Source organism: Galendromus occidentalis, unplaced genomic scaffold (assembly GCF_000255335.2).
Source record: "Galendromus occidentalis unplaced genomic scaffold, Mocc_1.1 scf7180000077086, whole genome shotgun sequence".
Lineage (NCBI taxonomy): Eukaryota > Metazoa > Arthropoda > Arachnida > Mesostigmata > Phytoseiidae > Galendromus > Galendromus occidentalis.
In genome coordinates, this window is record NW_003805074.1 from 167318 (window position 1) to 179632 (window position 12315).

Sequence of the window (12315 nt, forward strand, 5' to 3'; positions counted from 1 at the left end):
CCCCCGGTCTACTTCGATTTCCGGTTTCACACCCCATGTTCTCGATTTCAACGACGCATCATAGATATGTATCGATTCTTTCCTCTCTGGTCCGCATTCCGTAGCGGAATTCACGACAACATTTTTGTGATCTTCTGAACCGGAGAGCTAGTATCGGTGTCCGACGACCACGGGTACTTGATATGTTTCGCTTCCATGCACATTTTCCGCCGCGTGTTCTGAGGAGTTGGATCCACATGGGAAATGATTCTGCTTCCGGATCACAACGACTGTAACCTCGTTGCTTTGGAGCCCGCCGAATATATGACACGTTTTTCCCATTGCTTCGTCGCAATCTGCACACAATAGTATCAGCTGTCGACAGAATAATTCTCCCATTATTTGCATTCGACGACTAATAGGCGACCGGTAGTCGTTACTCGTCGTGTCGTCGGATAGCTATTCGGCTGGCGCTCGTCGTATTATGTGTCGCTCCAGATTCGTGATCCCGAGTGGACATTGTACAGTAGTTGACCACATCCAGAACGGGGTGGCCGAAGCCATGAGGAAGTGTTCGAAGGGAATGTCTCAAATTCGCTTCTCGTAATCAAGCTTCATTGGGCACTTCTCCTGAAGATGATTCGTTCGCTGCCGCTCTTCCTGCTTAAGCCGAATGCGGGCAATTATTCCCAAGCTCACAGATTCGTGCATGGATTCCAGACAGATGACTGGGCGAACGGACGTATTGTTGGACGTTTCTGTCGGGAGCGAACCCGATAATGAGGCACGAACTTCTGTAGCCATCTAGATGTCCACACATAAGTACATCTGTGTTCATTTTCATATCACTATCAATTTATCTGTATGGAATATGCGTGTCCTAATACTGAGCAATGGAGTCGAGCTGATGATTCCCTCGAGAGAGGAAAACGCTCGCGGGTCCACCGGTGAGGGAGTCAGCGAACCCGGGCTCCTCGGGGGAAGGTCCATTGACAAGAATCGAAACAATGTCGACAATATCACGCTCGAATTGCGGCAATGTGGTGGGATTAGCTGTTCAGCGCTATAAAGTTGCGCAGATGCTCCTTTTCTCGCAGACATCCGTCGTCGACAAAAGCGTGCACGCTGCGATGACGTCGGCGACGAATCAAGCGCATGTAGCGCTTGTTCCTTGTCATGCGTTGTAAAATTCATAACGATCGGCTGTTATACTCGGACAGCAGCGTCGGGGACATAGTAAAATCCGCCCAATATAAGACTCTGTGCTTAGTTACTATGTTCGAATACCGATGTACTACGCGTGCTTCTACAGTCACCTTGGAATGCCGTCTGACAGGTTTCCAAGCCCATAGCAAAAAGAACACGAAAATAAATTGAGGCATACCACGGCTCCCCGAGGCAAAACGAGCGGAGCTAAGATTTCTCAGGGCACGGGACGGAACTTCCGACGCCAATCACTCGTGGAGCATCAATGGGTCGATACGTAACTACAATTACAGAAAGCGAAAATCCTTAAGCTGAACTTCCACGAAATCGCCCCGCGAAGCAGTTCCGGTATTCGCTGCTCCATAAGTACTCGTTGACGAAGCGACACGCGGTATCAGTTGTCAGAGCGGACGGGAGCGCTTTTTCCTCTTGTCGCCTTCTCCTTCGTCGCGAACGCTCGACTCACGCCCTCGACCACCGCCTCATCCGCTAATCGTTACTCGCTAAGCGCAACCGACGGTTCCGCCGACGACGGCTTAATTGCAAAGCGCAAAAACCGCTACTGTTAGAAAGCTCCCGATTCGCCGCCGCCCACGTAGAGGCTACGACCGGATCCCTGGCGTGCTCAAAACCTTAGCCGAGCCGCAGCAGGCATCCAATCCGGTGGAGATAAGTTCGTTCCATCTGATTCTAGCGACGGCCCTAAAGCCAATCGTTGGTGTCGGCGATTCGGTGTGCTTCGATCTTCTTTTCTGTGCTTTTCTGCGGCGGCGGTGGTGTTGCTGCTCCCGCTGGAGCTTTGACGTCCCACACTCGGACGCGCCCAGCACAGAGATACCGCCGGCGATACTGCCTAGCTGAATGACTGACTGACGCCTTGCGTTGCCGCCAGTCGTAAAAGCGATCACGTAACCACCAGGGGTCAGAACGTTACCAAACGATTTTTCTAACCGACAGATTCGTTTTTTCTTTCTCTTTTCCGCGAGAGTCCCCGGATTCGGCTCGATTGTGGAGCTGCAACCGCCGCTACCGCCGGCGTCGTGGTCGAAGTATGGTCTTCGCGCGACGGATTTTCTATAAGAATCTCCTTCTCTCACAGATGGATATTTCCGAAGTGCGAACGCGACTCAGACGCGCATCATATTATGTTGACGACGAACAATCGGACGGACAGGAGGTTTGGGCAACCGCACACAGAGCCGAGGACAAAGGCCGACCAGGGAATTCCATCCTGAGCGGCCGAAATCAACGGACTGTCGGACGGACTGTTTTTCGAATTGCTGGACCAGTCCATCAGACGCTGTCAGAAGATCGCGGCTGAGTGACGAACGCTGTAATTTGGAATGGATGTCCGTCTTTCCAGACGAGAGGCGGGTCAGAGATTGCGTAAGTGCACCTCGCCGAATACCTCGTCGACGATGTAACAATCTCCATCCAATGGATGCATCGAAGGTTTGACCGAACTTCTGTCCAAGTGCACGCCATCAATCAGATGTCTGAATACGATGGAATTGAAGTAATAAGGCCTAGGCGGCGTCAGAGATCGTAACAGAGAAAAGTTCTTCTTCACTTCTCTCCCATTCGAGCAAGGGAGTGGCCAAGAGCGTGAGCGAGAAGACTGGCGAGCTCACGCACAACTTGGCCCCCAAACACCTGTTCAAAGTCCAAAGATCACAAGAGCGAAAAGGCGAAAATGAGTGAAAACCACTGCACATCCGCGAGTCACGATTCGCTTCAATCAGATCGAGCTAGTTTCGGAGCTAAATGATGCTCAATTTCTGCCCGAACACAACCTCTCTTCCACGGCCTCTCCATGAGGAAGAGAGGCTCATTATCGCGGTCAGAAGTCGAAACAACTCCCATCATCCACATGAGCTGAAGTGATTCGCGGAAAACTTCGGGATTCATCACTCTCAATCTATAACTTCACGAACTATCACAAAGAACTATAGCCACTACTAACTCCGCAGACCTCTCCACCGGACCGGATCTGGAAGTCGCGTGGATCGATCCCAATTCTAATCCTCATCCCGAATTCTGACCGTGAGGCTTCAGATTCTGGTGGAGGAATGACAGATGAACGAGCGGTGCTAGCGGGACTGCACAAAGCCGTCCCCCGACTGTCGTGCGAGCTTAATTTTTGACTCTCGAGCGAAAACACGATCCTCAACAAAGATCTGAAGTTCCGATTGTCTCTCAGATTGAGAAGCAAAAGAAGAATGTGTGGAATGTCTACCTGTCCGCTCGGACCGCCTAAGCTTGTCTTTTTACTGGGCGGCTAATTTCATAAAGCTATCAGAAATCGTCCGTCACAGAAAGCCTTTGAAGATATTTCAAAAATCCGTCATCACAGAAAAATTATCTCTTCCGATCGGCGACATTACCTCGAGTAGTCCCGCTCGCATCTTCCTTTCTACGGAGTTTCATTTTTGCAGTCGGACCTGCGAATGTATTCACGTCCCGACCCACGGAGGAGATCGATATGGCCAGAAGGCGATGGGAATCGGAATCTCTGCCGTGACTTTTCTGTTCGCACAATCGCCGTTTAACGCTCACCGTCTTTTTGACGAGTGGCGAGAGGCGACGACATAGACGACTACGTGAACAACTCTACCGGAATCGCGCTACTGTTCGTTGCTCCTCCATTTTATTGCCGCAATCATCAGTCCGCCCTTCCGACAGATAAGCGTGGGGTAAGCATCAATTAAGCGAACTCATCAATCAAGGCGTCTTGAGCGGTCGGCGATGCGGAAAGTTGATCCATTTTCTGGGTTCTCTATGATGACGCTCATTGTCCACCCGAAGAACGTTGAAAACCGGCAACATTCGGAACGATGAGCAGATGGACTTCTGGAATCGCTCGGGTTCATTTCCCATCCAAATGAAAAATCCCCAATAAAATTTTCCTCAAATCCTCAGGCACCCTTTCTCAACCGCGATCTCGATATCGATAACTTCCGCTCGATTCGAGGTTTCGTCTGTGTTAATGCGTGCCTCGCTGATCTTTCTCGGCGTTGTTCCACGAAGCTCCTGAAGAGCGTGTCACCTGCGCGCTGATCCCGATCGCAGCGTCAGGTGTTTCAGCGTGTCTCGGCATATCTCGGAAGTCTCTTTCCTGTGGAGATGGGCCGGCAGATAGATACCTACTCCAACAGATAGAAAGCGGATGGAGTGGACGAGCTGATGAATGGATTCAGACCCGCTAGGCCACCACCGAAGACAAGCACACGCTCAACCGACACAAGACACAACGTATCACAAGCGTAGCAACTGATCGCTCATCTTTGACGATAAATTCCCTTGATCGATTGGATCGATGTTGGACGGGCAGGTTCGCCAGCTTTCCTGAGCGTTCGCGATCAAGTCAATCCATGCCTTCCTTCCTCGAGCTAGCGGGGGAATGGCTTGGCAGAATGGCACTTTCATGACTCTATCTATAAAGACGGATGTAGCCCTCCGTTCTCACCGAAAATCGTTCACGAGCTGTTTGGGTCTTCCTCGATATTCCCCACGAGAATTCGTAAGGAATACGATCTCTCCTAGCTCTCCCCATCCCAAACTACCTTCTAATGCCATTTTCGAACAGCATCGAGTCCCGCATATACTTTCACTGATTCCAAGTGTCTAGCGATCGATTGGTCAGTTTGGTTTATAGACCATAATCATTCTCAGATCAGATGAAGGACACCGGGACTTTCTTCTAGCTCCAGGGACCTAAGCAGACAATCCAGGAACGCTCGTCCTTGAGACCGAATAGAAGAGCAGGGTTCCTACGATATTCGTTTGTCGTGTATCGTCGATTTCCAGTCTCTTCCGCTGGCAGAGCGGAATTTCGGTGGAAGCCAAAGAGCCGGAGCCCATAGTTTTGCAGGCTCCTCACGTTGAGCCTCTCACAGCATGAGTTCACGCATTTTCCTGCGCCGAGACCAGGTCACTTCTGCGGATTTCAAGCTTCGACCTGCGTCTCGAGCTCCTACGTTTCATCTAAGCGCGAGAACGAGCGCGGACAGTGATGCCACGCTCGAGGGAGAAAAGGCTCAAACCATTGACTAGTTATTTGAGAGCGATTGATGCTAGCTAGATATCTTTGTGTCGGCACAGTTGGACATGCTGAGCCCATTGAGGACGCTCAATCGGAGATTCAAGTAGCTATCGAGCTTCGATCGTCGAACGTGAAACTCTCCGTCTGCTGATCTCACGGGAAGAAAAGATTTTTTCCCGTTGCGGTGATACATTCTCGCTGAGAGGATCGGAATGAGAGAAGTATGTACCATTCGCGGCCGAAAAGTCTGGAGAGCTCCGGCGGAGGGATGAGGGACGACCAAGCGTGAGAAATCACGAAGAAGAGAAGATCAAGCAACTAAATGATCAGTGAACACTTAATAAATCGTTCAGCTGAAATGTCGCCGGTGGCGTCATTCGGGACGATTCTCGTCACGATTGCGACCCGACAAAATTTCGATCCAGATGAACTTCAGTGAGTTCCGCTCCGCAATCAAATTGGATCGTTGAAAGTGCTCCAGGGGCTCCTAAATCGCGAATAGCCCCGTAATTGCCTGAATCAATTTTCCCAATCACATGTCGCGCATGATTACGAATCTAGCACGCGTACGCATTCGAAAATATCAAGAATGCTCAAAACAGTGCGTTCATCGGCTCACCCGGGTATAATTAGTCTCTCAGCCCGGCGAGAGAACAACAATCGTTCACAAGAAGACAACAATTGTTCGCAAGGGAAGAACAATTGTTCACAAGAGAACCGGTGAGCAACGGTGGATAGCTATAACGGTATATAAATGTCAATCAGTCTCTCACAGTGAATTGAGGACGTCACCGCTCGAGACTGAGTTTATTCTCGCATCGAGGAACTCCTGACTGAAGATGGAAATCGTAAACGGAGACGGATAGTGTGAGTTCGTCATGCTGGGAGTATGGAGCTAGAGAACTGCATGGGAGGAATTCTGTTGCGGCGCCTTTCCGTGCCACCCGGAAAAACGTCGTTGATGTTCTTCACCCGTCTGCTTCAGGTCTTTCGTCTGATCGCTCGTTTAAGCGCAACCTTCGGAGCGAAAAATCTCTCTGTCGAGACCCAGAATTGTACAATATACAATATCATTGTACGTACTTGCCTGGGCGAAGCGCGCAGTTAGGACACTTTCTCCGTGACTCCCGTCGAATTGTCCGCTTGTCTGCCGAACCCATGTGGATGACTTTTTCACTCAGAATTCTGTCAAACAATTCTTGAGAGCGCCCGACGATAATGTCGTATTCAGCGGCTTGTCGAGTGGGAGACGGTCTGACATGATGCCAAATAGCTGCCGACTCATTATCTCCGCCCCAGACCAATGAATAGTAAGCGTCGAGAAATTGTCAATAGGCCCTCGCGTCGGTATTCGACATGGACTTCTAGTTTTTCTCGGGAAACCAAAAGACCGGCTGCCAACATCCACATAAAGGAAAATGATTCCAGATCTCTGTTTCTCGCTCACACTGTACATCCTGATAATCGGGGCTTGAATGAACATTATTTTTTCCTCCCATACATCCTGATCCCCGATATCCGTCTCGCTTTCGATCGACTCTCTGCGTCACAAAAATGACGCCGACCGCTCCGCAAGAGCTCCGAGTCGTTCCTGATTCATTTCTGTTCCTTCCTCTTGCAGAAATGAAGAACGACAGTTTCTCTTGGGACGAACAGTCGAGAAAAATCATTTTTCTGCGACGACTACGAGAACGAATAATAATCGACGTTCATCGAAGACAAATTACTGCGCGTGTCTTCCTTGTGGCGGCGGTGTTGGCGGTGGTCCCCTACATCTTACGGAGTCAAATTTGGGGGCCATCGATTACGAGGTAAGGGGGAGCGACGAAAGGGGGAAATCGGTCAGTCGCTCGGTCCGGCGATCGTATGTTTCGGAGCAACGAGCAAATGATCGAGAGGTACCATCTCAGGATCGCGCGGAGGGTCGACGATATGTCCGATTCGCACGGGAGTTATTGTACATCGTTGTATGCCGTTGCTGATGTTCTCAATCGAGACTTGTAATTGGATTCTGAGTACAGCCGATGAATTTACGACCGGAATAAGGCTCTCCGTGTTACGCCGTCTCTCATCCAATCGAATATTGTTGATAAGAGAGAGCCCTGTTCATAGACCATTGCTCTTCTCCGGCTCTTCGCCTCCGTGGTGTCGATCACTGAAAAAGTCTTTCCGTTCCGCTCAAGGACGATTGACGCCTAGGACCGTTGGAACCGAGTTCACACGGCGAATATTTCCATTTATTCAGCCGATTGTGCGCCTCCTCCCATCTGTTCTGCATCTCTCGATGCGTAATGATTTCTCTTCTCCTTCGAACATCGCGTGATTGAAGCATTTCATCATTAACTCCTTGAACATTCGAGCGGGCGGCAGCGTATGGTACACACGATCGAATCCGACTGCATCATATTAACATCCATGGCAACCCGCGGCGTCAGCCACGCGGAACGCCAGGGGAAACCCTAGGCTCCAATCTTGATTTTGTTTCATCTCTTCTTGGAGAGAGGGCCCGGGGACAGACCCGATTCCGAGGGGAGCGTGGACATCGAGGAGTGGGTACACGACTCAATAGATCGCGAAAGCTCATGAGCCCACAGCTGAAGTTCTCCACTGACGAGAACAGTTCGGCTAAGGATGACAAGAGAGCGCCGGGCCGTCGGATTTGTGGGGAGTTGGGAGCGCCGATCAGGGCCGGAGTCGGCTAGGTATAGGTAGATGAGATGTCCTCTGATGACGGAAATTATTGCGCTCGATCCGAGTCTGAATAGGCGTGGTCGAAGACCTGGATTTGATCTATTGTAGTCGTGAAGCAAGCGCAGGAATAGCTCCTACATACATCATTTCGAGCACCCACCACATCCATTGTGGCTTCTAATGACAGCCGAATTCGTGCATGTGGTGCCGCGCCGAGCCCAACGCTGATTTTCAAGGATTGCTTCTGCGGAACAACGGCCTCAATGCAATTTTCATCACTGGTTCCGAAGCCGAGAAACCGCTCGAATATTTTTGCCTCCCGCAACCTTCTCCAACCGGGATCTCGAAATGAATATCTCTCTGGGTCCTCTACAGATCGAAGTTCGCCGGATTCTCGCGAGATGAATGCCACGAATTCGGTGCACCAGCGATTCCCTAAGACGATTCAAATTCGGAAGATTGAACCTCGCACAAGTGGCCTTCAGTGGACTTGTCCACTTCAGAGTAGGATGTATGCTCGGATGAGTTGAATCAAATATTTTTCGGAAGTCGCAACTGGCGGGTATCTGTTGCGCGTTGGTCGTCGAGACTGATCGAAACCCAGCGTAAGGATGCGGGAGCGACAGAATATCTGGATTTCCTCTGAAGATATTCGACCCTTCAACTCCTTGCCCACCCCAGAGTTGATCTGCTGCTATACGATAATTGATTTCCTTCGCCGATTTCACCTACTCGTCCGTTGCTTTTGCTCCGGAAAATCGGTCTGTCTGAGCGGAGCCGCTCCGGAGGCGAGTTCACTGCGTCATCAGGGAATGATACTGGCTCTAAACGGGCACAGACTTGGTTGAGTACCCGGGGATAAGTGAAATTATCGCCAGGGCTCGTTCTCCGGCAGCTTTGTCGGCGAACAGCTAGTTCCATTCCAGCGGCGAAGAGTTCAGGACGAACGAGTCGAATACACTCCGAATCAAATTACTCATCAGCGGAGATGAACGAGCGGCTCAAGAAACGACTCAGGCCGGCAGACAAGGTCAACGAGCGATTCAAGTGAGTGAATACCCGAGAGGAAAAAAAACCGTTCATTGGAACGGATGCCGTCCGCTGTCATCATCGTATTAGTTGAGCTGTTTCCGAGTCCAAAGTCGTTTCGCTTTCTCTCGAACCCACAACCACCACCACTGAAAGAGGATGAAAGTGACGAATCGACATTTTTGGGAATCTTGTGAGTAATCCCGTAAATCGTCGTCCGGGCATCTTTCCGCCTCTTCTTCCATCCGTCTCCCTTGGATTCGTCCACGTTTTCCGGAACCTTCTTCCGTATTCCGAAAATTCTCATCCAATATCCCCATCATTCTCCATCCTTGGCTGAGGGAAGAGCCACATCCTCGATAGGTTTCTGGTTCTTCCAGCTTCCGGGAAAATATTTCTCCTTCCCAAAGGTACGTCCTCGTTCTACTTCGCGTTTTTTTCCTGCTGGAAAAGTATCGAGATCATCGCGCAAACGTCTACAGAAATATGTATGTATATTCAGAAAAATGCGATCGCACGCATGTGCCTCTGCCTACATCCCGCTCTAATATGTCGGTGAGCGAAGAAACTATGACCCCGCAAGTCTAGCGGTTGCGCCAAATGACCACTCTTTTTAGCTCGGTTCGGAGAAGCGCGGCGAACGAGACCCAGTCTGAAATGACAGTCTCGTTCGTTGCCACTCATCGTGCTGACTGAATACGCTGTCGGTGGCTTCGAGGGCTTCTCAACCCGCTACAACAGAGATTACCACCGGAGATTCGATTCATAGGTGGGATTGAAATGCCCACAGGGGAGACTGAGGCACCGAGACACTCCACACAGCGCGGGCAGAGAAGTACGATACCTCATCGCCCGCAGGATATTTTCCGAGCTCTCTCATCATATCAATCCCAGCTCCCCAGCCCGGCTGACCCGCAAAAAGTGATAAGACGGAACACTCGGCGAATATTCAAAGTGTCGATCGAAGTCGAATCAAACCTCAAGACTCATAAGCGAACGATCGCACCTGATGATGATATTCGGTTCGGGTATGGTCGGTCCGCTTCTTCCGAGCTCTGGGAGATAGAACAGAGACAGCGAGAAGACGGGCTAGATAGAGCGGGAAGCTTTGAGCTTGTTCTGAGTGGACTCGCCGCCTTCTTCCAATCTCCGTGGAAAACAAACTTCGAGCTCGGGTGATGTATGTATAGAGAGAAACAGCGCGATCTATGGTCGGGTCAGCCGACAAAGACGCTGAGAATGTTGATTCGATACATTTTTTTCTGTCTGCTTCCATTTCTCATGTCTATCCTCTCTCCTCGGCTCGCCAGCTTCCCCGACTGTTAAATGCGTGGAGCATCTCCAATCGGTATTGCGGTGTATATGAGCTCCCGCAGAAGATGCCGCTCACTGGCCCTCGGGAATAAAGTCACAACAGTATTACCATTGTCTTCTAGAAACGGGTCCCATGCGATTCCTCGGTCTATGACGTCATAAGACTTGATTTGATGAGTATTCGAATAGCTCCGCACCGAGGTAGCCCATCTTTGTGGGGAATCTGTTTTATATCAGAACGGAAAGCGAAGAAGAAAACGCGTCCTTCTGTATCGACATTTCTCGTTGGTTCTGTGGCCCCGTCTGCACCGCTTGAAGTCAGCTGATCAGGCTCCGTGATCGGGAGGGATTGGGTTGCGGCTGAAATCTCCGCAACTTCCACTTTGATCCAGTGTATTGAATGGGCGGTGTCGCATTTTGGCGTCACGTTCTCGTTTCTTCCAAGAACATTTATCGATTGATTCAGCGGACGGGAGACGGAGTGAGGGACTAACCGACCGACCGAACAGACGAGTAGTACGCGACGATGCGACCAAGGTGTGGAAGCAAAAAGACCACAAAAAGTGAACTCGGAAAACTTCCCTAAGAAGCGGACCGGTTCAGAAAACCGTTCCAACGCCTTCAGAACGGGGCTCAGACATTCCATGGATGAGATAGCGACTGAACAGAGCTGGATTCCCACCATAATACACTCCTCGCTTCAGTCGGAGGGAGCGTTTTCTCTTCAACCGATGAGATCCTGAGCAGTCACATATTTTCTGAAAGTTCGATGCGACTATGAATCATGGATATGTTCGCTTGGTGGATGGATATACGCTGAGCTCTCCGCTTTGCATACAGGAGAGGTGGCTCCAACGATTCAGAAACCCCGAAGTTTTTCTCTTCAAGCCACGAGTAAAAGGAAAACAGTATTCTCCCATTCCGCAAACAAAAGCCAGATTCAGATTTCCATCCGGGTCACAATCGTTACAACGGTAACGATCACTGCGGAATCGCTTCGCAGTGAGAAGAAGGGAAACAACGGTATTCGCCACCTGATGCTCCGGAGAAAGTTCTCAATGACAGCACATTATGTCCCGACCGGGCAGCGGTCATTATGATCCCAGCCGGAAATCCTTGAGTCTAGCTCTGTATTCGGTTTGCCCTCTGCCGGGAGTTGCTCTGTTTCGCTGCTGAACGTCACGATGATGTTGGGTTCGATTCCCGCTCGCCCACAATCCGCTTCAATTCGAATGAGTTCGTCTAGCAGACCCATGCCCCTCGGTCGAAAAATCTCGTTTACCGGAAAAAAATGCTTTCCATGGGATTTCGGCGAGCAGTATCGGACAGAAATAGACAGTTTAACGGCTGAATTCCGATTCAGGGCAGGAATATCGCACCAATAAAATAAACGATCGAATCGGTGAGAACCAACTGAATCGGTTCTCATCACAGCGCTCCCTCAACTCTTTCTCCGGATTTCTCGATCGTGGGAACGACTGCGGTCAAGCTACCGATGCCTTGCCTCCGAACTCACCTTTCGTTGGCGTCGGGTGAACCTGAACTCTACGCATCGTTTTCATGCTTTATTTTGAAGAAAAATGCGTTTGCTCGATCGAACGGGCGGGCCGGCCGGCGGACGGGCGATTATCCGGATATGAGAAGTGCTAGCCGCACCGAGATAGCCTCACGCAATCATTTCGACAACACATCAAGAACCGTGTCGAGTTTCTGAAAGCACAACACACACAAACCTCCTGTTGTGAATTTCATTCCTTTAGCCCGTGATCACGTAGTCGACCGGTGAGCGCTCGAGTCCGATCCTTGGAACCGACCATTCAACAACGAGGAGAGAATTCGCACCACTTTCACCGTTGCTATATTATGTAAGTCGTTCACTCCATGGAGAGCTGAAGAATCCGCGCAAGCCGCCGTAAAGAGTCGGGGGGAGACGACTTCGTGAAAGGCGCCGGCGGCGCGGCCTAATGAATCACTGAGCGAAAAATTCACTCAAAAGAATGTCGCGCGGTGTCGAACGGAAGACAAGCCGACTACCCATTCCACAAATCGTATAT

The 12315-nt window shown here is 50.5% G+C and overlaps 1 protein-coding gene across 1 annotated transcript in view; it reads right to left on the reverse strand.

Annotated features, from left to right (window-relative positions):
* LOC100897622 (uncharacterized) overlaps positions 1-11823 on the reverse strand; it is a 30066-nt gene extending 18243 nt beyond the window's left edge. Inside the window, exon 1 of the mRNA XM_003740763.2 lies at positions 11778-11823. Within this exon, the coding sequence (XP_003740811.2) occupies positions 11778-11823 (46 nt within the window). The remainder of the gene's footprint in view (positions 1-11777) is intronic.
* Positions 11824-12315: the final 492 nt, after the last annotated feature.